At 40.6% G+C, this 27,717-nt stretch overlaps 1 protein-coding gene across 1 annotated transcript; it reads right to left on the reverse strand.

Moving 5' to 3' along the window:
* Positions 1–118: 118 nt before the first annotated feature.
* Positions 119–27,717, reverse strand: ATNUG2 (GTP-binding family protein). Its single transcript, XM_087679746.1, has 11 exons — positions 27,438–27,717; positions 6,981–7,114; positions 6,747–6,876; positions 6,333–6,490; positions 5,574–5,675; positions 5,306–5,410; positions 2,172–2,300; positions 1,952–2,092; positions 1,112–1,212; positions 919–976; positions 119–790 (listed from the first exon to the last, which is right to left on the reverse strand). The coding sequence occupies exons 1-11, from the start codon at positions 27,673–27,675 to the stop codon at positions 284–286; spliced, it is 1,803 nt and encodes a 600-aa protein (XP_087535872.1). The 5' UTR covers positions 27,676–27,717; the 3' UTR covers positions 119–283.

Raw genomic sequence — 27,717 nt, forward strand, 5'->3', positions numbered from 1 at the left:
TCTTATGTTGATTCTATTTTATATTACACTCTAAGATGTCATGTTTTCTTTGAATATGCAAAGAGTAGAGTTAAGAAGCATGATTATTACAATAGATCCTGCCGAAGCCTTTTAACAGTGGAGCAATGGCAAAAGCCTGAAGGACTCATTTCTTCTTAAGTTCTATATAAGACAAATTGAAGGTGACCTAGATTGAGAAGGATACATTGTAAAGCTTCAACAGGAAACTGTAATCTAACCCTTCAAAAATTTTGCCCAAAAGCAACTACAGAAGCACAAAAATTTAAATCGCATCTTCACTTTTGTGTTTCTTCTTTGGTCTATCAGCATCATCTATCATAACAGGAACACCCAGCTCAGACTGTACACTCTTTAAAACATCCTCCCATGTTAAATTTTCATCTTCATTGCTAGTCACATTCTCATCCACAACAGGGGACTTCATATTCTTTTTATGCAAATCGCTTTCACCTGCTCCAATCCCATCAAGATCTCCCGACGTTTCCAGAGTTCCCTCATCCTCATCGTCGAAAAAATTCTTCTGAACTGGCACTTCAGAGAACTGCTGCTTTTTTATGACATTACTTATAGCAGCTAGGACAGCGGTATCCTTTCCTTCATTGGTTGTCTCAACTAAGTTTTTCTCGTCACTTGCACCAGTCACTTGAGCATCATCGGCATTATCTTTGCCATCATCTAGCCGCGGTGGAGCTGTAAAGAATGGGATCTTCCCCCTCTGCCAATCTTGAAGTACCATCTTTGCTGCAGTGACAAGATCAGGCTCTCCACCCTGAAACCTCGAAACAGCGACAATGATCACAAATAGAGAGACATACAGACAGACAGGTGTGTGTGAACTCATGTCAACAGAAACTCAGAAAGGATAGCGTGACAAACTGCCAAAAGTGCCATAGCTACCTTCAGAAGCTTTCCAGTCAACTTGCAAAGCTGGGTTAGGAAGTCTTCGTCACTCTCCCTGTCATAAAAAATTTAGAGACTTTAAAAATGGAGAGACTTTTAATATGTATAACTTTCAGAACTTGAATAACAAGTAATTCACCTTGTTGAAAAACAAGGTGAGTCAGTGTGAATAGAAGTTGCAAATACTGACCATTGTTGAACTTTATATGCCCTGGTTAGATATTCCTTCTTCACGCGGCTTAGTACCTCCCCAATATGTTCAGCAGGGTCTTCCAGATTCTCTACTCTGACCTGGCAAGAACAAACAATTTGCTCCAAAGTTTTACCACTTACAGAAAACATAGGCATCAATTAGACACCAATATTTAATCCTCTTCCAATATGAAGAATATAGTTCTGATGTTTCCTTTTCCTTTTTCACCATGCTTTCAAAGACAACCTGAATGTCACTACACAATCAGCATGCAGCCCAAAACATGAAATAAATCAGCATTCAAACACGGATGTAAGCTTCTCACATGCAGAAATATAATTTCTTAAGGGATGAAGAAGTCTGTTTCACAGCATGAACATGGACATCCCAAGCATACACTCCTGGATCCTACTAGATCACATAAGATGCACCCCCGATGTACCTGAACTCAAATTTGTGACCTTACCAATTATCACTAGAAATTCCAAGACTTTTCTAAAGACTAAATGTAAAACATAACCAAAAAACAAGTAGTAGTTCCATCTTGCTCCTCTCGAGCATAAACTTCCACTTATTAAAATTCAAATCTAAGCTGTAACTTCATGGTTGGCTTCATTTTGATCAAATAATGGTCAAAAGAACATGAAATAAAACGCAGATAAAAAGCACCACAAGCAATGCTTAGTCTTAGTTTCATACCTATGTTAGCTATAACTGCTATCAAAAATTTTGAACTAACATGAAAATCCATCCAATAGTACACCAGAAAAAGACATAAAAACCACCACCCTGGCTGAAAACTTCTCAAGGTGTTCTGTGATGGAAAAAAGTACTGACCACGCCTTTCAAAACAATGTCAGTTTCAGAATCATGATTCTGATAGACAACTCCTGGGCAATCAATTAAAAAGATCCTCTTTGTCAATGTGATATATTGCCAAACTTTTGTCTCACCAGGTATAGGGGCCACTTTACACACCTGTAACAAGCAAAAATTTATATTACTTGGTGAACATGTAGAGATGAGAACAAATTATTGGATTAATATTTTGTCATACATTTTTTGTGCGTAGTGTGTTGATCACAGATGATTTTCCAACATTGGGGTACCCGATAAATCCAACAGAAATGGCTTGCTTATCACTCTTTAAGCGAGCTAGTTGCCTTAGAAGTGAAAGGAGAGATCCCTGTTGGCAGCCCCAAAAAAAAAACACAGTTAGTATAGCCAACTTACAAGCAACTTTACTGCTTTCAAGATTGGACAACAAAATTTGAATAAAAAAATTAACTATGATACTGATACAACTAAATAGCAACAGTAGAATAATTATGTCCAATGTGTGGCAAGAACACAAGGGTTGATTTCGGTACACATTGATCTCAACCAACCAGTCTTTTTACATGATTGCAGTTTCCAACAACATTCAAAATATAAGATAGAAGCAGATATTTGTCATATAACAATCTGGCTGAAAAAATATAGGGCTATCTGTTCTCAGATCTGCTGCTGATTCTAATGCTGAGTAAATTATTCCAGCCAGTACATGGACCACTTTATTTGCCTTCCAAATTTATTTTCCCCTCTAGATAGCAGATGAACCAAAATGGTATTTCGATCCCACAAAAACTTGCATTTAGTTCCCCAAATTGTAGTAAAGACCCTTTATATTCAAGCACTTTCAAGCCATGTCAGTTTTTAAAATTGTAAAAATCTGCAAAAATATATAACAAAATCCTTTATTAGTTGAAGTTTTTTGTGTCGGTACCCCTAAAGAACTGCCTGTGAAGAACACTTAAGGGACCCATGCTTAGAAATTGGATGTAAACCATGAGATAGTTAAGATGCTACTGATATTTGTTTCTAAATTGTCTTTAAGCTTTGTTTGTGTATTGTCTTTAAGTTAACACCATTGCCTAAAGTTTCCTCATGGCAACCAGGCCAAAATCCTACAACTGTTGAACTAAATTGTTCTAGGCCGGTCATGCAGCTGCTGGATACCTACTTAGGCTCCCCCTTCAGCCCCACCCCCAAAAACACCCCAAAATTTGTCAAATAGCTCTGCAAGTTCAATATTTGGCCAAGTCCCAAAAGCCACCATCCTAAAAACTCGAAATTCTTGATCTTGATAGAAGCACCTAGATTGCAAGTGCAGTCACTTTTGCAGCAGAGATCATTTGCTGTGTCTTTAAAGATAAGATGATGTGCACAAAAAAGTGCTATGAAAAGCTGAAACTTTAGAAAGAGAGTCAAAAAAGCCTGAAAAGCTGACAGTTGGGACTCAAAAGCTGGACAACTGAACCCAATAGCATTTATCATTCTTTAATTGCATCAGGAGGCTGCCACAATCCATCAGCAAACTAAATTAGTGTTTGTTTCTGCCGAACAAAACTACTTACAAGCTAAATTTTATCAGGTGACTTCTACTACCATTGCCCAGCTACAAAGCACGATTAGCACTGCTCAAATTGCATTATTTCACATCCCAAGGTCCAGTCTAGTTTCATTTTCTTTCAGGGAAGCTGATCCTGCTTCATTTTCATCAGTTAAGGCTGATTGAGGATTCTCCGCACCAATTTTTCTTCTAACCTGTTTCATCTCTCCATAGCAAAACTTACCATACATTGTGTTTCTGCTGTCATCCCTTGCTTGTGGGCTCCAGCAGAGTTTGATGGAAACATTGTGTTCATGTTATGCATTTGTTGTATGCTGTTTTTGCTATATTCCAGCAGTATTTCCAACCATTTGAGTCGGCATTTACAGTGCATTTCTCAGTTGTGGCAGCTGGGTGGCCTTATGACCAGCAGGTTGGCCATTATTGTCGGATGCAATGGCACATCAGCCCAGGGCAGCAGGCCAGTCAGTTCTCCCTTCACCTTTAAAGGTGACCACCACTCTTGTGCCTCTGCATCATCTTGATCATTGTCCTCTTCCTCCTTGTCTTCATCTCCCCATCATTGCCTGCATTCTCCTCTGCTTGTTTAACAGTCCAGTGCCCTCATTAACATATCCAGTTCACATGTGCAGGAACTGTTTGTATTCACCCTTCTTCATTTCAGATCAGAGTTTCATTCCTTCAGTTCTCTCTGTGTTCCCTCTCTCACACTCTCTCTGTGTAGTGCACACTAGTCTCAACCTGACTTGGGATGGAGGCTATCCAGAGGTTTGAACAGAGGCTGTTTGCAGCCTACGCTTTCACATATTTTCAAGGATCCTTCCTTTGAGATGTCATTGAGGACAACTTGATGGTACAGTAGCGTGGAAGAAGGAACAGAAAGAAGTAGTGCACCTTTTATTTGGCCAATAATTACACATTTCAAAACTTCTGAACAACAAGTAAGACTTTGAAGGGAAATATCAGCATATACAATAGATTACTTTCAGCTTATGTTGGAAGGTTCTTTGTGAAAAACTCTAGCTAGAGCTTGATTAGAGATTGTTTGGTATGTTTTAACCTGTCCAGAGTCCAGACTGCTTCCAGATCAATTCCATGTATATTAAGCAAGGTCTGCTAAGGAGATGATGAGAACGATGAATCAATGGTATGTCTCATCATGGATAAAAAAAGAAAATAAGATAAAAACAATTCATGATGCTATCACTATATATGAGAGCATCTGGCTCTCTTACTGTCCTACAAGATCATTTTAGGGTTATAGTGGATGGATCTCAGCTGCTCTATGATAGTCTGGTAAAGTGAATCTTATCAGAATGTCTGGTGGTGGTGAGAGTCAAATAATATCATGGATGCAGCTAGGTCTGAGGGTTGTCGCTTCCTCAGAGGGGTGGGCCTTGCCACTTTGTTGTAGTGTTCCAACTTCCTTTGTTCCTACTTTCCCTTTAGTTAAATATGTGGTTTATTAGGTGTGATAGCAATTGTTAAATATCTGTTGCACAGTCTTGCCAAGTTATACGCCCCCTTGTTTTCCTTTTCAAGTTTTGGCATATAGCATCCCTATGCCACCAGGTCTTTTCAATCCAGATCTCTTGTTATCCCATCCTACAACTGGTGTAGACAGCTATATGTAAAGATTAAGCTCATACTCTAGAAAGACACCAAGAGGCTTACTGGCCATTAAAACAAAACCCCGTTTCTTCTGGAGGTTGACACCAACCCAAAAAGGAAAAGCGACTTCTTCTAGGGTGCACACAACAACACAAGATATATGATTTGCAATATAATCATTTCCATACCTTGCCAAATGGATTTGTGACACTTGCATGGAATGCTAATGTTGGATACTCTCTGGAAAGAACATGAAGCCATCCCTTAGTGGCCCAAGCTGGTACAAGGTCACACTGCAATCAGAAAAAATTCCGATATCATATAAAATTGCATATCACAGTTCTAATAAACATGCTCTCATCAAAGAGAAACATACTTTCTTGGACAAACCTACATTACTAAGTGCGACAAAAATTCATAATATAGTCTAGAGACACAAGATTCTAGAAGGGTTACCTTGTTAAGTAAAAAAACCAAGTGTTTGTGTTTACAATTTTCTTTCAAGTGCTTCTCAAGGTGATGGCATCTGGTACCCTGAGGATCTCTTGCATCCAAGACCTTCACAAGCAAATGTCCAGGTTATCATATCAGCACCAACAAAAGCATCACAAAAAGGTGACACAACCAAAAGTGAATGTTTCAAATTGCATTTTTCAGGTTTCATTTACTGTCACAACAGTTAGTTTTCTAACAGGGTGATCCTCTGGTTTAGTCTAAACGACTGTATGGATGAAAGTTTTTACAGCCATCCTTTGAAACTAAAGCTCAATGTCAAAAGTCAGCACATTTCCATAGCCAGGATAAACAGTGGATTACAGTGACTTAGAGCAAAGCCAATAGAAATTTATGCTAGCACTTCCAAACAAGCAGGTTAAATAATTCCTGTCACAACTTTATTCATTAAACCTTTTGAAACAGCCAGGTGTTTAATTGGCCAACATCAAGAAAATGTGGTTTTGCTGCCACATCAATGTCAAAAGTCAGCACATTTCCATAGCCAGGATAAACAGTGGATTACAGTGACTTAGAGCAAATACAATAGAAATTTATGTTAACACTTCCAAACAAGAAGGTTAAATAATTCCTGTCACAATTTTATCCATTAAACCTTTGAAACAGCCAGATGTTTAATTGGCCAACATCAAGAAGATGTGGTTTTGCTGCCACATCACCAGCAAGTAAATGCAAAATCAAGCATGCCTTCAAACACCTCACCTGAACAACCACATCAGACGAGTCAATCACTTTGTAAAGCTCACCCCAGATACGTTTGCTTTGACCTTTCTCAAACATGCTATGCCGAGCTTGTTGGCGAAAGCCATCATCCTTCTCATCCAAGCTAAATTGATTTGCTCCTCCATTCTCATACTTTTCTGTGCCGTAAACAAGAAAACTCATAATTTTGCTCTCATTACTGCTTTTTAACATCATTGTCAGCAATGAGAAAACAAAAGCATTCACAAGACACAAGAAACAAATCAAATTTGCTAAGACTAACACATTCTGATGTAACTGGACAAGTTTCAAAATATGGATGCTTATCATCCAGCTCACAAGCGTAACAACTTGTAAAATGCAACTTGAATTCATTTTGGCACTATCATCAAAGACTAGTGGTAATTTGTAAACCTTGTACATCTGAAGCCTTTCGAAGTAGATCTTCATAGTCCTCAATATCCAACTTAGGTCGTCTTCGCTTCTTCTTTGGCCCAAAAGTGTCTTCAAATTTCTCTGTATCTAGAAGGTGCACCCTTGTTTGCTGTAAATAACTAAATCAGGGTTGGAAATCTTGAAACTATGCTTCTTGTGAATTTTCAAATTACTTGGCAACAACTGCATAAAAGAAACCTAGTACATAAATACCTTCTGATGATCATTCAGCAAAGAAAGTGGCAGCTTTTTCTCCTTCAAAATGACAGTGTAGGAATCTGACATGCGGGTCTGCATCTCTTCACGAAATCTCTCCAACTCCTTTTGATTAACAACACGAGTGTTCCCTGACAGTAGTAATAAACTTTTCCACCTCAGAGAGCCAGAATAGATATATAAGCCCTTGCTACAACATATAACCGTGAATTAAAGCACTTATGCAGGCATATTGTTGCACCTCATGAAGAATTGGATCAGGTAGACTAGAAGTCATTTGCTACATTAACTAGATATGCAGCTTCTGACAGGATCTATGTAGTGACACACTTACCGTCCAACTTTACCAGTTCCATGTAGACTCTATAATAGGTCATTACACTTCAAAAGAAACTCACATTCAGGATTGCATCTCATAGATTGTGTATCTTGCATAAAGTACACGAACATATAGTTAATCACTATTCTTGGAGTCTCTCTCTCATTCTTTTGAGTATTTAAGCAAAGAGCAGCGGTGACTCCTTTTTATGAAAAGAGGGTTCCCTAAAAATTTATCTTCACAAAGGAGGGGGTCTTTTTGTCAGATTTTCTCTAACAGCCAAGTTTTATCTAGATCTTTGTTTGGGTAGGAAGCATGAACAAGTTCCCCATGTCCTCCTAGAGAACGCATAGGTAAATACAATCAGCCATAATTACAAAGCAAATCATATATCTTGTGAATCGACTCTCTCTCAGAAAAGAACAAAGAGCCTGAGCTCTATTACCACTATAGCTTGGCAGAGGTTGCTTGAGATAGTCACTTCCACTCAATCAGCAACATACATAACTGAAAGGAAAAGATAGGCATAATAGACACACAAGAACAATGCATCAAGGTGGGAAAGGCCTCCTCCCTCCCAAGGAAAGTGTTACATCCCTGGGCATCCAAGATGAGCATCCATAACATTTGACAATTCATGAACCAAGCTTGGGGCACTCGTGAGTAGGTGTGAACAAGCTGTAAGAGCTAAGGCTGTTTAGAAAACCTGTAAAAGAGACTTAGAGACTCATTTGTGCAACATCTCCTATGGTCCACACAAAGGGATTTTTACGTCCTTATAGATCCTCGATGGGCATCTGCAGCATTGGCTATTGACCCCATTGACAATCTGGTCACCACATGCGAATGCATCTTCAAAGTTAGGATGATAAAAGGGGCCCTACAGTGTGAACACACACTAAGGCTAGGGTGGTTAAGGAGCCCTATTAAAAGGATGGCTCAATAGCATGATATCTGTTGCAAGATTCAAACTTGGAATCTAAACCTTGAGTGGCTCTATCCACACACCGTGATGGTGTGGGTTGATAGTATGGGATGTCAATCCTTGCAATAGAAGCTTGCAATAGTAACCATGAAAACTATTTCACCATGGATGAAATGGGAAAAATGTTTCACTAATGAAACATTTCAATATGAAGCATTCCATCTCCCTATTTGACCCTCAAAAAAAGAAACAATTTCTATTAAAAGATACTAAATGTATGTATCTTAAATGAAATGTTTCACACTGAAACACAACATTTCAAGGGTGAAACGGCAGTTACCTTGAAGCTTGGCCCAATATATTGTCGGTTCCAAGTTTGGAAGTGCACTTGTCAAGCTCTATGGCTATGCATTACACATTAAATCTTCATTAGCTCATTAAAAAAGCCGCAAAACTCAAAGATTACCAAAATCACTGTGTCCCATAAGCCAAAACCCTAATTTTGGGAGGATCTAGATTTATAAATAGGCAACTCCCCAAACACTCTATTCATCCCTTTTTTGTAGGTTCCAACCATCAGCCCGCCATCCAAAGGCTGTCCAGCCCTCATGACTGCTGCCATGTCTCCATCAGCATTTGATGCCCTATTAGCTGCTGTGTTTTCAGTCTGACTGCTGATGTTAGCAGCAAGCTCTTAGCGGCTGCACCACATCTACCACTTGTTCAGCCTGCATTTTCTCCTGCTGCTGCCAGCGACAGGCTGCTGCACCTCTCTTTTGACCCAGACAGGCTCCTTGACAATGATCAGCCTCACATCTGCCCTTTCCAGCTGCTGCCCTGACACACAGAGTGTAGCTACTGCTGTGTTTTGCTACAACTCTGCTCCTACTGCCACCTTGTTCTTGGAGGCCTCCTACAACTCAACACACTCTTCTACAGACTGTGTTTTGCTGCCCACCTGCTCCCAGACTAGTGGTTACAGCCCTCAAGATCCATCTCTGGTGGACATCACTCTCCAACTGCTCCTTCAGTGCGCTCCCATGAGAGTCATCGATTGTTGGACAATTCTACCTTTGAACATCTCGCACTCTTTCATTCATTTATAGCATTCATTCATTCACTTCACAGTTATCTTTCTTCTCTATTTGTGTTTTTGTGTTTTTGTCTGAATTATTGTGTTGACTCGTGTTCATACATTTTGCATTTTCTCTAAGCAAACCCTAGCATACCTTCACAAGTCTTGTGTTGATCCCTTTTATGTTTCTTTCTATGCTTGTATGGCATGTGCTATGTCCTGTATGCAGATTGGAGATCTATGGAAGCGTATTAAGGAAAGTGTGGATTGGTAGCATCATGTATTGGGCATCACCTTGCCATGGGAATATGGCTTGTTATGTTGTTGACCCAAAGCTCAGAAGCATGCTTATTTTGGCCATACGATTGGGAGTTGAGTTCTCGTCTCACTTTCATGTCGTATGTGCAACATGGGCTTGATGGACTGCAATGATGTTAGCAATCATGTAAATTCTTTGTGTCCATCTCATTGTTGTGAGCCTTAGCCAATGTCTAGCAAGGATATTTGGAGCCCTCACATCATTTGCGTCCATCAATCCTTTGTGCCCATCAGCATTGTCCATCCTAGGCACATTATGTGGAGATCTCAAATCTGCCCACTACCTTCTCTAATCTGCACATGGTTTGTCCAAGCCCATGTTGCACTCCATCACACCATTTCCCACATTTCATGGCCATTTTTAGGCTGGATGACACATTTCGGTCCAGGCATATGTTAAGGCTGGATGACACATTTCAGTCCAAGCATATGTTAAGCTAAAAAACTGCATTAAAAATTTTATGGGTACCATGGTTCGAATAGGCTCTTCCATGGTTGTTGATCATTATACGGTTCCTTTGACCATTCCGAGCATTCTCCTTGGCTATGGGGTGTGACTCACATGAGGGCACCTTCAAGAGTTGTGGATCTCATCAACTTGAGACAAGTGTCTAGAAGGGGGTTTAGGCCCTTGCACAATCTCACAATCTATTCACTTACCATCATTGGTGGTTCACACTTACAAAGAGTTACAAACTTCAACTAGTAACTTTCCAATGTCAAGTTCAGCTAACGAAGGCTATAAAACGCATTTCCACTATTGTTTCCACCCAAACCCCAAAACATAAAATTACCAAACTTTACGAGCTATTGCCCAAGTGTTTGTGTCCCATAAGGCAACACCCAAACATTGGGAGGATGAACATCTATAAATAGAAGGCTTCCCAACCACTTCAGCCCATCCTTCTTTTGCAGATTTCTCCATCAGCTGGCACCATCATCCCCTGCTGTCCACACCCTCCATTCGCAAATACCTTAGTTTGTGGTGCAGCCAGCCATCGCCCATTTCTCGTCTGTCAGCCTTGACACTTGAACAAGCTGCATTTACAGCAGGCCACCTGTTTCCAGGCCTTCTGGAGCAACTTGTAACTGTCACCAGCCTCTAAAGGCTGCATTTTCAATGTGCAGGCATCCCAGCCTGCTGTCATCAACATTTGAGCAATAACTAGCATTCAAAGAGCCTGCTGTCATCAACATTTGAGCAATAACTAGCATTTTCAATGTGCAGGCATCCCAGCCTGCTGTCATCAACATTTGAGCAATAACTAGCATTCAAAGAGGCTGCACGAGGCTACGTTTTGATCACACAGCAGCTACCTGCATCATACTACACTCCATCTGCATACTATCTGTCTCCTACAGCAGTCCTACCTATCATTTTCTTCACTGTGCAGGCCGCCCTATTGCCATTACCTTCGATCAAGATGATCCACACTCCAGATCTGCATTTGCAGCTGCTGATTGCATCCAAAGGCTGCCTATTGTGATTGGGAATCTATTATGAGTGCGACATTGTCAGAGTGAAGCAATGGACAGCCAAGCTCCTCCAACAACCGCCGAAGCCACACAGTCTCACATGTGGTAGAAGACACAGCCCAATACTCTGCCTTTGTCGAAGCTAGGGCTACTGTGGGCTACTTCTTGGTACTCAAAGAGATAGCACCATCACCCAAGGTAAAACAATAACCTATAGTAGACCGCCTTTGATCCACATCACCAGCCAATCTGAATCACTCCAACCTGCAAGAACAAGATCAGAAGCACTTGTCCCTGCTGGATAGGAGATCCCGAGGTCGGAGGTCCCCCTCAGAAACCGAAGTATCCTCTCAACAGCCTGCCAATGCACCTACTGAGGTGCACTCATGAACCCAACCAAAAGACCTACAGCAAAACATAGATCAACCTCTATGTTGAGAAGCCAAATCAATGATCCAATCAACTAACGGTAGCGGGTAGCATCCGCCAAAGGAGAATCCACATGTGAAGTGGCCTTCCAGTTCGGATCCATAGAAGTAGAAATGGACCGTCAAAAACAAGAGAAAGTGGGAGCTTGCTATGCGAGAAGAGATGAAGTCTCTATATGCAAATAACACATGGGAGCTTGTACCTTTGCCCAAGGATAGAAAAGCTATTACTAATAAATGGTTTACAAAGTGAAATGTATTGATGGGAAGCCCAAGTACAAGGCACGGCTGGTTGCTAAGGGCTATACACAGAAGGAAAGCATAGACTTCCAAGAGGTCTTTTCACCAATGGTAAAGATGACTACGCTCTGTGTTTTGTTTTCTCTCACTGCATCCTTGGATTTCCAGTTGGATCAGATGGATGTGAAGACTACTTTTCTTCATGGTGACTTGGATAAAAAGTTGTACATGAAGCAGCCATAAGGATTTGCTATTCTAGGAAAAGAGCATTTGGTGTGTAAGCTGAAACGCAGCTTATATGGGCTGAAACAAGCCCCTAGACAATGGTACAAAAAATTTGATACCTTTATGCTCAACCATGGATTTAAACGCAGTCATGCATATCACAGCTTATACACTAAAAAGGCTGATGATGGAAACCTTATTGTGTTGGTTTTATATGTGGATGACATGCTGATTGCAGGACAGCATAAGAGTACTTTGAATGCTCTTAAAAGGCAGTTGAGTTCAACCTTCTCCATGAAAGATTTGGGGGCAGCTAAACACATTTTGGGCATGCGCATTAAAAGAGACAAAGGGCAGCATTTGTCGTTTCTCTCATAGGACAAGTACATTAGCAAAGTACTTGACAGGTTTAATATGGCTGATGCTAAGCCTCTTGGTGTGCCTTTACCGCCACATACAAAGCTTAGCAAAGCTGATTGCCCTAAGGATGATGCAACTGCTAGTGCCATGAAGGGTATACCTTATGTATCAGCTTGGGGATCTTTGATATATACCATGGTTGCAACTCGCCTTGACATTGCTCGTGCAATGGGAGTTGTTAGTAGATTCATGTCGAACCCTGGCAAGCCACGTTGGGAAGCAATGAAATGTATCTTCAGATACTTGAAAGGTACACAAGAAAAGTGTATATTCTATGGAAAGGGTACACTAGAGTTGCAGGGATTTTGTGATTCGGACATGGCACGAGATCTTCACACTAGGAAATCTACCAGTGGTATGTTTTTCCTTTGGCTAGTGGAGCTATCTCTTGGTGTTCAAGATTACAGAAAATTGTGGCACTGAGTACTACAGAAGCTGAATATATTTCAGCCACAGAAGCTTCTAAGGAAGCTATTTAGCTTGGCCGTCTGGTTAAGGATTTTGGTTTTTCTTCACGTACTCCAATGCTTGGTTGTGATAGCCAGAAAGCAATACGTTTAGCTAAGAATGCCATGTTCCATACACGTACCAACCATATAGAGATTCGGTACCACTTTATTCAACAGGTCTTGGATGATAGTCTTGTCACACTGACTTAGGTCAAAACCCAAGATAACCCTGCAGATGTTCTCACTAAGTGTCTTGCAAAGGCTCAACATGAGCATTTCATTCGTTTGGTGGGAGTTGGTTAGCTTAAAGGTACCACTTCAGGCCTTCCGTGTATATAGTCATACGGGTATGAACACACCCTTATTATACCCTAACATATAAATACATTCTTTCATTCTTTGTGTGCCATCACAATCTAGTACACCTATCTCTACGTTCACTCTCTCTGACTCTCAACTCTGCTACTCGCACCTCTATCTAGCACTCCATTGCGTACTCCCCTTTAGAAGAAACACGAGCACATACACACACACACACACACGTACACTGAGAGAGGAAGCAGAAGATGAAGGAAGAAGTATTGAACCAACTAAAAAAGAACGTTAAATACAATCATGAGGACTGATCAATCCCTGCACACAACCCGAAGCGTCACTGAGAGCACTAAATTAGGCTGAGATGATAAAAGCAGCACCAATGTTGAAGAGTATCGAAGAGAAGTATGCTGAAGATAACCTACAAAAGTAGGTGAGCCATCAATGAGGTGGCTATAAATAGCCAACATCCTCCAAATCCAGCCGACCGTTACAAAAGGCTCTAAATCTAGCCAACTGTAGCAAATGCACAAGAATGGCTCTAATAAATGCAGTCTAATTGCTGACAAGAAATTGAAAAATAATGACAAAACTATCCACGAATCGTGGAGCAGTCTGACACTGACGAGATGTGGAAACCTCTTGAAAGAATAGGAAAACGTATAAGAAATGTGTCTAAAATGGGAGAAATTCACAATAAACTACCAAACCTTTCATGTCTCTATCATTATAGACTCTGGACAGGAGCTCACAACCAAGAGATAACAAATCGACATAACTAAATCAAGCAAGCTAACAACTGGACCATTGCATGATTTAACCAAGAAAACTGTGGCATTCTAGTGGACCAAACTAGAGAAGAAAGCTATTAAAGCTCTAAAGTTCTATATCAGCCAAAGACCTATTTTGATTATATCTAATTTGTCAAAACCTCTCTTTGTGGAATGTGATCCTTCAGGAGACTGCATTGGTACAATCTTAAACCAAGAAAGACATGCAGTTGCTTATACAAGCAAAAGGTTGAAAAATGTTTTAAAAAATGCTACTATCTATGAAAAGGAGTTAATGGCCATCATTCAAGCTTTAAAAGATTAGAGACACCATCTTTTAGGTGGAGAATTTCTTATCAAGACGGACCATGACAATTTGAGACATTTTCTCAACCAACCAAAGATTTCTGAAAAGCATATTCGATGGGCCAATCATTCAGCTCAATTTAACTTTCAAATATTGCATATTCCTAGGAAGCAAAACAAGGTGGTCAATGCCCTATTAAAAAGACCTCAGATTCATGTGTCCATGATCCATCGTACAAATTTCACTAGTATGAGGGACATGTATGCTTCTAATGAAGATTTTGAAATCATCTCGGAGAGTTTACAACTTGGTAAAAGGGTAAACTTTTATATTATCAAAGATAGATTTCTTTTTATGGAGAATAAATTATGCACTACTAAAGATTCCAAACCTAAAGCAATAGAAAAATATCATGCGGCTCCTTACATGGCTTATCGTGGTATTTTTTGCCACAACCAAGGCACTTGAAATGTATTTCTTTTGGCCAAGTCTTTGGCGAGACATTGAATAATTTATCAAAGAATATCCTGTGTACCAAAAGATTAAGTTTAATTGCCAAAAGTCCACAGCTATGGACTTCTTTTTTTTGCTTGCTAAAATCAGCAAACGACAATGATGGCATATGGCCTATTATTGACAGGTTTATCAAACAGACTCATTTTATTCCAATCAAGAAGACTATCAAGTCTCAACATATAACTAGAATATTTATTCAACGAATCTTTTAAGTATCATGGGTTACCACAATCCGTCATGGCTCATAAAGATCCATGAACTTTTTTTTTTGTGTAAACTCTTTTTGAAAATTTGAATACAAAGCTTACTTTTTCTTCTTCCTATCATCCTAAAACAGATGGACAAAGTGAAATAACCAATCTCATAATATTGAATATGCTAAAGTGCTATTGCCATAAAGCTAACAAACAATGAAAAAAGTTTTTACCTTTGGTAGAATATACCTATAACAACACAGTTTATACTTCTATAAGTAAAGCATCATCTGAGATTATACATGGAAAACCACTCTTACTACCTAAGAGAATATATTTCATGCCAATGAGTTTATGCATAATATGGATACAACTTTTGCCCAAGTTAGACAAGCTATCCAAAGATCTCAAGAAAAACAAAAAAAATAAGTATAGAATGCACTTAATTTTACAAAAAGAAGATTGGATATGGCTGAAATTTGACAAAGCTCGTATAAAAAGCTCTAACAAGCCTTCATTCCAAGTCATTAAGCTCGCAATAAGAAATTATTGGCCATTTCAAGTCACTAAAAAGATTTATGATGTTTATTACAAGTTGCAACTTCTAGAGCATTAGAGAATTCACAATGCTTTTCATATCCATTTTTTGAAGCCTTATGAAGGGCCTCCACCATTGAAACCTGTAATAGAGCATCCACCAGAAATAGATGAATAGGAGGAGATATTTCAACCAAAGCAAATAGTCTTTCATATGATCAAGAAACAAGTAAGAAACGTATCTAGAAAATTCCTTCTGAAATTTAAAAATTACTCTCATTTAGATTCTAAATAGATGCGAAAATAGTATTTTAAAGACTTCAAAAATACTTGCAACATATGAAAAAGTTGTAGCATTAGAAATAGTTCAAACAACGTCTTGATGACAAAACGGATTTCAAGAGAGAGAGATATAACAAACCTTTTGTATATCAATTCTTACAAAGACATATCGGCTTAACAAATTCAAATTAATTTGATGCTCATCTAATTTAAAATATGATATATTATTATAGTGTTTCAAAATATGATTAAATGTTCATATTTCTATTTAAGGATGGTCAATCGCCAGAATACCCTATAATTATACTTGGGTCATCATTAATGAGATGTCCATGAGAAATTAAAAGTTTAGTTAAGCGGTCAGATTGACCAGAAAGCTCAGATGACTAAGACTTTTACACTCAAATAGTCACATTGACTAGAAGCCCATATATAATGAGTGGTTTCAGAAAGTGAAACCAAATGGTCATGATCAAAGAAAAAAACCATGAACCAATGAACCTATATAATAAAGCTCTCCAAAAAGCTAAATTCAATGATTTCTAAAATTTAGGCGGTTATTATTTTTAAAAGTTTCTCAAATGAAAATTCTATTTGCATCAAAGGCTCCGGAATTTCACAATGAACAATTTTGTCTTCAACAACTATCTCAAATTCTAAATCATTTGAGAGATTTTTAAAATAAAAGGATTGGAAGCTTCTTTTTTTCGAAAAGTAACATGTGACATCTAAAATAGGACATATGTCACTTTGAAGAGACATGCGACATCTAAAATAGGACATATGTCACTTTGAAGAGACAAGTGTCCCTACACTTTTATTTTCAATAAACACTTATCATTTATAGCTTCTATTGTCCACTTTTGAGCACCCAAGCTTCACACCTATACATTGGAGCTCTATCTCTTCATTTGGAATAAACTCTCATGCTGAAATTTCAACCACATGCTTTGTACTCTCCTATCTATCTCTCATCTAAGAAACACTTTCTACTTAGCTTAATCTAATCCAAGCACTAAAGAAGAAAATTAGCTTACTACTCTCAGTTTGCAAAAATTAGGGTTTTAAAATGTTAGTTTTCAAAATTACAACAAATTGACCTTTTTATATATGGTTCAAGCACTTGATATATGTGGTTTTGTTTCAATACATTCCTATAAAGGTAAAGGAGCCGGTTTTCCTCTCAACGTGGTGTCAACTCTTTTCTCTCTCTGTCTCTCTATCTTCTAATTTCCATGGTGATAATTGATCGAGTTGGTTAAGTTTAAAGTATTGTCATTCTCACGTTCTTTCCATTGGTTGTATCTTTGTTGCATCTCTAAAGGAGTTCTTCCAAAAATCACCTCCTACAAGACTGCTCCAATGATATGGGCAAAGCTTCAGATGTTGTGCGAGACCCCTTTGACTATGCGTGTAGTTATCCTTTCTAGATAGCTCTAGTAGATGAAGTTTAAGCCGAAGAATACTATTCAGCTACTCTTGCTTCGTGTTACACATGTACAAGATCAGCTTTAACACATGCAATTCACCCTTTCAAAGCCTCATCTTGCAGAAACTGCGCTCTATAAGCTCCCTCCGGAGTTTGATGGAATGGCCAATGCTTTGTGGACCCAAACATCATCGGCACCAATGACTTTTACACATATGTCCTTGATACTACTTGAGCATGAGGCATCTTTGCAATTACAGAAGAGGCTTTCATCCCAACATGTTGGTTCCAATGAGACTTTTGCACCTTCAAAGAGGGGTGAAAAGAAGGAACATCTGCGCAAGGATTGCAAACAATTAGTGGCTTCGAGAAATAAAAAGGAGAAGCAACGGCAATAAAATACAAACTCTTCTGTCTCCTCTGACTTCGACTTGGATTCTTCGGCCAAGGCATGAAAAGGATTATCTTATTCAAATCCTAGGAAGAGCTTGACAGTCTGTGATATCTCTGCCCTCTCCCCGTGTGACAAGGGGCTTTTGGGGAAGGGGAAGGGGGCAAGGGGGGAGGGGTTTCTAAGAGGGGGGGGGAGGGAGGAGAAAAAGGAAACGAAACTTACCTTTCTGATACCATTGCAAACCCACCACCATCAGCCGTCAACCGCCATCTTTCTACAATCCATCGCCACCCAAATGAACACACCTCTACTACCACTAACATCGTCTCTCCCTCCACTCCATCATCACAAGCCGTAGTCACTCCACCATGCCACCATACACATCGCCCGCATCACGTGTGTTGGAGCTCAACTGGATGCACTAAAAGTTCGAGGAGTGAGCATGAGAGTGTGACGGCTGGTAAGACAGTTAGAGAGAGAGAGAGTGAAGTACGATTAGATTTGAGTGTACCAACAATTGTGTTGGTACACACAGAATAAAATGTATTTATACTTAGGGCACGTAAGGGTGCATTCTTCTCAAGCATTTCAGCTTTCTACCTGTCTGAGTGGTCACGAATGCATGAAAAGTTTTAAAAGCAACAAACACTTCACTTTTCTTTTCCAACAGGTATACCCAAATCTTTTTGGAACAGTCATCAATAAAGTAGACAAAATATACAGCACCACCCAACGATTTCACAAGTATACTGCATACATTAGAATGCACTAAGTCCAAGACATTGGACTTATGAGAGACACTAGAGTAAAATGAATTTTTTATTTGCTTTCCAAACTGACACTCATTACAAAAGTCAAGTTTAAAGCCTTTTCCATCAACCCTCTTCAGAGAGGTAAGGACATCAAGTCCTTTTTGGCTCATATGGCTTAATCTCTTATGCCATAACTCCAAGTGGCTGCAAATTTCAGTAACTACAAGAAACTTGCCATTCAAGGCTTTATAGTCAAACAATACTTGCGCATATTCAACAACTTGGCAAAATCCCCAATTTAATTGATGTCACCACACGCAATGTTTGCAATTTCTGACTTGAATATCTTTGCAAGGCATAAATGAGGCCAAAACTGGGAAAAGCTCAAATTTTGGGCCCGATTTTGCACAAAATTAACAACTATGCTTTCAGGCGTCAACCCCTGTTAAGAAGTAGGGGTAACTTTGAAATTAAATGAATTTTTTGATTCCTTTACAAAAATAACGAGGGAGAGAGGGTCCGTTGACCTTGCCCCATCACGTGACGGCTGTCACGTCTACTAGCGCCTGGAGTCCCGTCGTCACGCGTACTTGGTCTACCTGGTCGCTCGGCTAGTCACTCGTCCTGCACGCGTGATCTTCTACCAGCCATCAGCCCGACACGCCACCTGCTATGTGCCCGGCGGACTCCTGTCCGTCACCACGCCACAAGTCGCTTGAACTGTTCACCTAGTCACGACCTACCTGCTGTACTGGTGATGGCCCGTGCTATTGAACATCCCGTGCGCCTGTTGCCCAACCGTCACACACAGCCAAGTCGACTGTCAATGGTCTTGGGAAGCGCACAAAATCTGCGCTCTGATACCAGTTGTTAGAGCTCAGCTGGATGTAGTAGAACTTCGAGGAGTAAGCGTGAAAGTGTGACGGCTAGTGAGAGAGTCAGAGAGGGAGAGTGAAGTACAATTAGATTTGAGTGTACCAACAATTGTGTTGGTACACAAAGAATAAAATGTATTCATACTTAGGGCACGTGCCATAAGGATGCATTCACATTTAGAGCTAAATAATGTGCGTGTACTATACACGGAGGTTAAACCGGGCCTTTATCCCAACAACATGGACAGAGAGTTCTAAGATAATAAGGTGGAGAGGGGAAGGATACTTCTCCCTTACTAAGGCTATAAAAAGCCTTAATGTTTAAGCCTTTGCATTTTGATATTACGTGGGCAAGACACTACTGCCAAGGATTGAGAGAGAGAGAGAGAGAGAGAGAGAGAGAGAGAGAGAGAGAGGGAGGGAGGGAGGGAGGGAGAGAGGGAGGGAGAGAGGGAGAGAAAAAGAAAGAGATAGAGAGAGAGGGAGGGGAAAGATAGAGAGAAAAAGAGAGGAAGAGAGGAAGAGAAGAAAGGAGAGATTGAGGGAGAAAAAGAGATTGAGTAAGAAAGAGAGAAGAATACTCCAAGAAAGAGAGAAGAAGACTCCATAGAAGTGATCATGGGACAAAGCTTGGTCACAAAGATCATAGAAGAATTTGAAGCCTCGAAGGAGCGGATTGTCACAAAATGACTAAGAGACCAAAGAGACAATAGGCTTTGCGAGAAGAAACACAAAGTACATACAACAAACACTAAGGGAGAAAAAACTCTCAGAAACACAAGAATAAGATGATGATGCATTGAATCATACTATGTAAAGAAAAGTTGATACAACGGAGCCAAAGCTCAAAAGATGACGACACTATCCTGTTTAAATCAAGCGACAACACTGATAAGAATCTACACATTGAAGGGAGCAGAAACATAGTCCTCCACGCAATGGGCTATTAAAGTAACCTGAAGACAAAGAACAGCTATGGAGGGAAGCGCAATTCTCTCACGCCATTAAAGATGAGGAAGATCATCACCACTTGTCAAGGGAGCAAACTACAATCCTCAAATACCAGGGAAGATAGCCTAGGCAGCAAACGCAAAATCCCAAAAGCCAAAAGGCTGCAAATGCAAACTACAGGAGCATGGATGGTGACGCCTGTATGAAGGAAGGCCGATAGATGTGGGAGGCGATACAGGATTGATGGCAAACACAAAGTAGATGATGATACCAGCAGGTGGAGACTGACACCTGTGTATAAAAACCTAATGCCAAGCTGGAGAAGATGTCGCCAAGGTGTGAGAAGCCCTCCAAACTACCAAACGCAAATGCCAAGGCGACGCTAAATGTGGAAGAGGTGACACTTGCTGATGGAGATGCTTCTGGGATGCAAAACGCAAACAAGAACCTATCACCAGATGTATAAGAGATGACTCCAGGCAAGAGATGATGGAAGAACGCCATGAACTACAATGTCCTTCGATAGGGGCATGGCAATAGTGGCATGGAGAGGGAAGAGTGTCAAAGCGATGGAAGAAAAGGGGTGAAGAATTACTGAACAGATGGTGGTAAAGAATAAATGAAGTGATGGCCTATTTCTAGGCATAAGCTGTCTAAGATAATGCACCACTAAGTAGGCGGCCACAAAAAAAATGACCAAAATGTGGACACCAAACCTTTTTGGGGCTATCAATGCAAAACCCTAAATGAGGTATGTAAATTGAAGGAGTGGTTTCTCAACACTCCCTCTTAGGCCCAAAAAGGGACGAAGAAAGAGGAGTGAAGAGAGATATGAAGAAGAGATAGAGGAGCCGAAGATCCAAGATTTCCACCTGAAAGGTAACCCATAGTAAGGAGCAAAAGACGGGAGGAACAATAAAACCTAACTCCACCTCAGAAGAGAAGCCACTAGCTCCGTAACTCCATGCGGAAAGGATTTTAAAGCATAGAGACAGGAAACGCCCGTTCCGGCACATAGGAACAGATTAACGCGTTCCAGAAGATACGAGCCCAGGAAACGCTGGCAAAACGTTCCCTCCCATTCCCTGACCATTCCCTCCCGTTCCAAGGCCGTTCCCTATTTGGAACGGCCGTTTCAGCAACACAATTTTTTTTTTTTTTAACGAGTCATCCGCCTCTGTCGCCTGCTACTCCCACCTGTCACCCGTAGTCTACTCCCGCACTTGCTCCCGTCCACCTATCGCCCACCTGTGTCACGACTCGCCTACTCTTGTCGCCCGGCCCGCCGCCTACTCCCGCATCTCCTCACTTGTCGCCCACTGCTCCGCCTGTCGTCCGTCTATTCCCACTTCACTCACCTACTCCGCCTGCCACACCCACCTCGCCCGAGCCCTGCCTGATCCCGCCTGCCTCTCCCGTCTCTCCCATCTGCCTCTCCTGCTTATCTCACGTGCGGCCCACCTCTCTTCCCTGCTTGGCCTGACTCCTGCCCGCAATTAGGTGAGGTCCGAGGAATCTCGATTCTCGACGCTTGTGTTGAAATTTTGGCTGAAATTTCTGCAATTTCATTGAACTTTGACACATGGATGTTGAAATTTTGGTTGCAAATTTCTATAATTTCATTAAAGTTTATTGATTATTTGTCACTTCTAAATAGATGGCAGCATTCACATCTATGGGATCTTCATCATCCTCAGCAGGTACTTCGTCAACAACTAGACGAAGTCAAAGCACTACTTGGTCATGGTGGAATGAGGTAGATGCAAGGGTGCCATTGAGAGGTGAAGGGGCTCGCCCTTGGAAAAGCAAACTTTGCTCTTGTGCTCACACTAGTGGGACTGATAAAGTGAAAGCGCATCTTCTACATGAGGAGGGGAAAGAGATGCGTTTTTGCACCAATGTATCAATTGAGAAAAGGCAGGAGTTACTTGACCACATAGCCACTTCTATGGGAAATTCACATGCCAGGAGGACGCCAAATATAGCAGTGGATCCAACAACATGGACTCCAAGGCCGACAGGGCATGGTGCTTCATGCAGAAGACCATCAGGATTAGTGGCTACGCAGCCTTCTCGTGGGCCATCAATGGCAACAGGTCGTGGTGTTAAACAGAGTTCATTGCACACTTCATGGGAACCAAAGAAAAAAGAGAAAACAAATGCAGCAGTGGCACGTTTTTTTTACCATGACCATATTGCATTCAAATCAACCAGGTCACCTTTTTTTTAAATATGGTGACAAAGATTGCAAAGTATGGACCCACATATAAGCCCCCTTCATCAGAAACTATCAGGACTACATTGCTTCAGAAGGAGAAAGCAGCCATAGAGATTGCAACAACAAATATTCGCAATCAATGGGTAAGAAATGGAGTGACATTGATAGCAGATGGATGGAGTGACACACGCCATAGGTCCATACATGGTGTTGTCGCATATTCTCGTGGGGATGTATACTTTATTGGTAGTCATGATGCTTCAGAGATTGAAAAGAGTGCAGATGTATTGGCATCCAAGTGGTGCGAGGCAATGCAGGCTGTTGGGGCAGAAAATGTAGTGCAATTTGTGGCAAATTGTGAAGCTATAAACAGGGCAGCATGAAACATTTTAATGGCAATGTATCCACATATCACCTTTAGTCCATGCATGGCGCATTGCTTGAATAACTTGTTGAAGGATATTAGGGACTTGCCATGGATTGCATCTCTTGTTGCGAAAGGCAACAAGATTATCACATTTATATGTAATCATCAGTACTTGCATGCTGAGTTTCGCAAGAGAAGTGACAAAGAACTTCTTAAATACTCGGATACACGATTTGCATATAACTTTCTTATGCTTGGACGATTGCACTATTGCAAAGGTGCAATTAGGGAGCTATTTGCTAGTGATGAGTATGAAAATTGGACTAGGGCTGCCACTGCTACTGCTATGTTATGTAATGCATATGTCTCTGATAGAGATTTTTGGGATGAGGTGAATCGCACCAACCAAATGGTTGATCCTATTATGCACATGTTGAAGCTTGAAGATGGCATGGATCCATGCATTGGGAAGATCTATGAAGGTATGGATCGCATGATTGAGAGGTTGGAGAGTTTGGAACCAAATGCAGATAGGTATGAGCAGATCAAGAAGTTATGCATCAGCAGATGGAATGAGTATGACTCTCCTATGCATGCTACAGCATATGTGCTTGATCCTAAGTTTCAAGGAAAGATGCAAGAAAGAGAGAATGCTTGATCAAGTTTCAACAATAATAAAGATTCAAATATCCACTATCTCGTGAAGGAGCGGACTGCCGAGGGGACAGTAGCCAACAATCATTATCTCCCAATGGAGCAGACTACATAACCATGGGTTGTCAAGGTGACGTTCATAAAACCCTAGAAGAAGTAGAAGCAACCTTTGTAGCGCATTGTGGCGGTTACGAGAAGGCCATGGCATTTAACGATCCTTCTTTAGCTCGAGAGGACTTAGCGTACATCAGACTTGTCTTATTACATTGAGCATAAAAATCTGAAAGCCATTGCAAAATAAACTCGTGGCCCAAAAGAGAGAGGTGGCATGAGTGCCTAGGGGTAGATGCATATACTCTGATGGTGTAGGGAGTAAAGATTGATGTCAGTAAGCATCAGTGGGGGTTCCAATGATGCCAAAAGAGAAGCACCCAGTGATCTCTCCATCAACCTATGAATAAGTCATTGCACTAAAGTATCAACCTATAAAAGGGAGGGAGGGTGGTAGAGCATGAGAAGGTATGTCTCCTAATGATGCAGAAGAAGGGGGAAAATCATTAGATTATGCCAAATCTACAACCTGTCTTTGGCTTCCCTGATGCAAAGGATCTTTATGGCTCACCAAGCGCCTCTAGCTGTAATATGATGTCAAAGAACAACTAAGAGACCAAAGAGATAGTAGGATTTGCGAGGAGAAACACAGTGTGTATAGCAAATACTGAGAAAGAAGAGAAACTCAAAAACACAAGAACACAATGATCATGCACTAGATCATGCTATGTAAAGAAAAGCTGATACAACGGATCCGCAGCTTAGAAGATGACTACATTGTCTTCCTTCGGCCGCAACATCTATAATTGCACTCTAGGAAAAATAAGTTGTGGATTGCATCTTCTTTTGCGAAGTATCCAAAGGACATTGTATCTACCATGTCGTTTTAGATCTCAATCAATATTGTTTTAGGGGACCGGAGTTGAGACTACACCCTACAAATAGAGGAAATCGACACGTATTGCTCCCCCCTCATTTCTCACTCACTATAAACTAAGTGCGGCATTAATTTACTTTGATTCAAGCTAAATTGCAAATACAATGGTTCGAAGACTGACGCTAGAAAACCAATAGGTAACCTCAATCCACTCCAAGAACCTGGATTCAGGTTGATCCTTATGGGTTACAGCCAAAACCTTTAATTGCAAACTGGACTGAAGCGAACCTAGGTAATAAACCCCATGTTATTCCAAGGAGTACCGAGCAGCGTTGCTTAGAGAAATCTCTTGATGGATCACTAAAATCATGTCACTAAAGGAATTTCAATCAAGCACGTTACGCAATCCCTCCTATTTTCTGGTGCAAGTGATGCGGTCATCTCTCACAACTCTCTAGTGCTAGAGAGGGGGTGTGAGAGGGTGGTGAGGCCCATGGGATAGGTTGGCCTCATCTATACAAATATATAAGAGCACGGGTTCCAGAGAGGGACTGTCCTAACGCATCGACCAAAGTACAACAAGTTTTGCAATCCTTCAGCAGTATTGACTTTCAAGTTCATGGTGGGCTCTTACTTGCCAGAGAGCAAGATTGGCTCCTAGTCCAAGCTCACATGAGAGGATACTTTGGTAATCTTAGCTAGAGGCAAGCAATCCATGCTCATATATACTTGAAGGCATTTTTAACCAAATGATCAGGTATGCTATTGCAAGGAATTGATGACAAATACAAAGAGATGCTATGATTCTCCTCTATTTTCAGGTTCTGGAACGATCAACGTCAACATCATCAAGTTCACTCCAAGGCACCTTGGTGATGGCTTAATCACCTATTTCTTGGATAAACATGATTCTATTTTGGTGGCCATTGTTGTTTGAACTATAATGAGTCATGATCATTCTATAATTGTATTGTATTGAATCACTATTGATCTACAAGAGGATATTAGCAATCTAGTCAGCTCATGTGCAAGTCTGGGCTATATTCGGCATTACTGGGCATATTAGGCATCTTATGGTGGTCACATTAGGCATTACTGGGCATGTTAGGCATCTTATGGTGGTCACATTAGTGATCATTTAAGCATTTTATGTTGGCTAACCTAATGCATTATTTGCATTCTTTCTTACCTATTTATTCAGGCTCTTCCTCGACATTCATATTATTCATCACTTGCAGATCCAGTGCATGCCCTGTTGGAGAGAGGAGTCGATGCTAGTGCCTATATAGCTAGTAACTCACTATTGTTCGCAAATATCTCGTGTTTGGTATATGGATTCCATTTCCTGAGCACATCTCTGAGTTCTCATCTTTTGCAGTGTTTTTGTGTTTTCTCTTTCCTTTCTTTTCTATCTTATGTTGAGCAATCTACTTCAACATCCTTTCATGCTTCCATTGTTGCATCCACTTTTGACAATAGAATGGCTGAATTTCAACAATTTCACAAGCACAACTGATCCATAAGCGCACAATGACCTTGTTACCTTCAATGTTAATCTCCAACTAACTAGATAGTGGTCAAAAATGTACATGAATACTTCAACTTGCCGAATCCTAAAAATAAGCGTCAACATTTGAGTCCAATTTTACAAAACATTTGCCTGGACAATTGTCATGCATAGTTCCCATGCAATCCCACACTATTCTTCTCACAAATAGAGCAATTTCTTGAGATGAAATTGTGAAAAAATCGCATTCTTCCAGACAAAGTTGTCCAAAATGTGCATTAGACTTAAGATCTCAAAGTAGAAAAGAGTGTAATAACTTGTATTGCTAAGAATTAGGTCAAAAACTACAGCATACCTTGTTGTACATGGAGTTACAAGGCTGCCCAATGGATTCTCCATGCCAAGAGGAGAAGATTGGCTACTTTCTCAACTCCATACATGCTCTCAACTCATGTTCCATGGCTGAAAGCCTTCTTGTGGTTGCATGTACAATGTGAGTTGTGACATACCAAAGACTAATAAGAGGTAGAAAACTTGGGTTTAGTGATCAAGTCAACTTTAACAATGGACATAAAAACACAATTGTTGTCAAGTCATCTCTTTGAGCAAAGAATAGACAATGAAGAAAGAGACACTCAATCATGAATATTTAAGTTGCCTTTGCTATATCCAATGAAGCTACTAACCAATCCATAGCTTTTGATATAGTACAAAGGATAAGTACACTACTTTTGATATGCAACAAGGATGTTTTTGTATGGCCACTTTGAATTTTAGATGGCCTCATCACTTTTGGATAAAATGTCAATTCAAGTATCTCATATATTTTGGAAACTTGCAATCATTTCTAACATTTCCTATCTTATGGAAACATGTTTCCTAGCAACTATGAGTAGCACATCCAATGACATGATATTCGTGTGTAATTTGCTCCAAGATCTCCAACATCAGGAGGGCTTTGTCATCATAGGTGGCAATTCGTCCATGTTTATTTGTGGTGTGGACACAATGTTGTTACTTCCTAACCATCCACATTTGAGCTCTAAAGCAAAAGTCCTCCATGATCTAGATTTGGGTATTCATCTCCTCTCAATTTATGGCCTTACTCTACTTAATACTCCAATTATCGTGACCAAGCCAACGTACATTGAGATAGCATCTCTATCTCAGGGGCCATCCTTTGGATAGGTTACTAAACACGTGGGTTTTAACAACTCTATTCCCTTGATTCTACACCTTTTGAGCAAGATCCTCCTTGAAAGTCTCTCATTTATCTCACTCATTTCTTGTAGGCCACCTGGCTTCTTCTTTGAATTGTTTTCTTGAGGTATATACATAGGACCCCACTCCTCCTCATTGTATCATGCCACATCCACGTGGAGAGAGGGAGATTGGAAGCATTGCCGTTTATTACATGTGTTGGTACCTATCTGAAAGTGTACTTTGCATCTCCTGCTTCTCTTTATAAAACCCATTGCTTGATGGAAGGGTACTCTTATATCGATTCCTCGGTTACTACCGAAAAACCAGAACTCCCCCAACCAACCAAAAAAAATAAGAAAAAAAAGTCTTAACTTGCTTACCGAACCATCGGCGGTCAGGTTGGATGCGCGTGGAAGGGAGGTCCTTGGACTGCAGGTCATGGTGAAGAACCCTGCCCTTGCTGTTGCGAACGGGGCGCGAGTTATACATGCTGAGCCTCCGCACTGTGGAGGAGCTCCTGAGGTTCTCGCTCTTCTTGCCATCTCTCCTCTGCTGATCCAGCGAGTGCTTGGGCTTCCCCTTGGCGGCAGGGGCCTTGCTCTTCTTCTGTTTCGCCATAGCTACCACGAAGAGAAGGAATTCAAGGAAAAGGGAGTTAAC

This window comes from Lygodium microphyllum, chromosome 6 (genome assembly GCF_053477565.2).
Source record: "Lygodium microphyllum isolate KBCC chromosome 6, Lygodium_microphyllum_v1.1.10, whole genome shotgun sequence".
Taxonomy (NCBI): domain Eukaryota; kingdom Viridiplantae; phylum Streptophyta; class Polypodiopsida; order Schizaeales; family Lygodiaceae; genus Lygodium; species Lygodium microphyllum.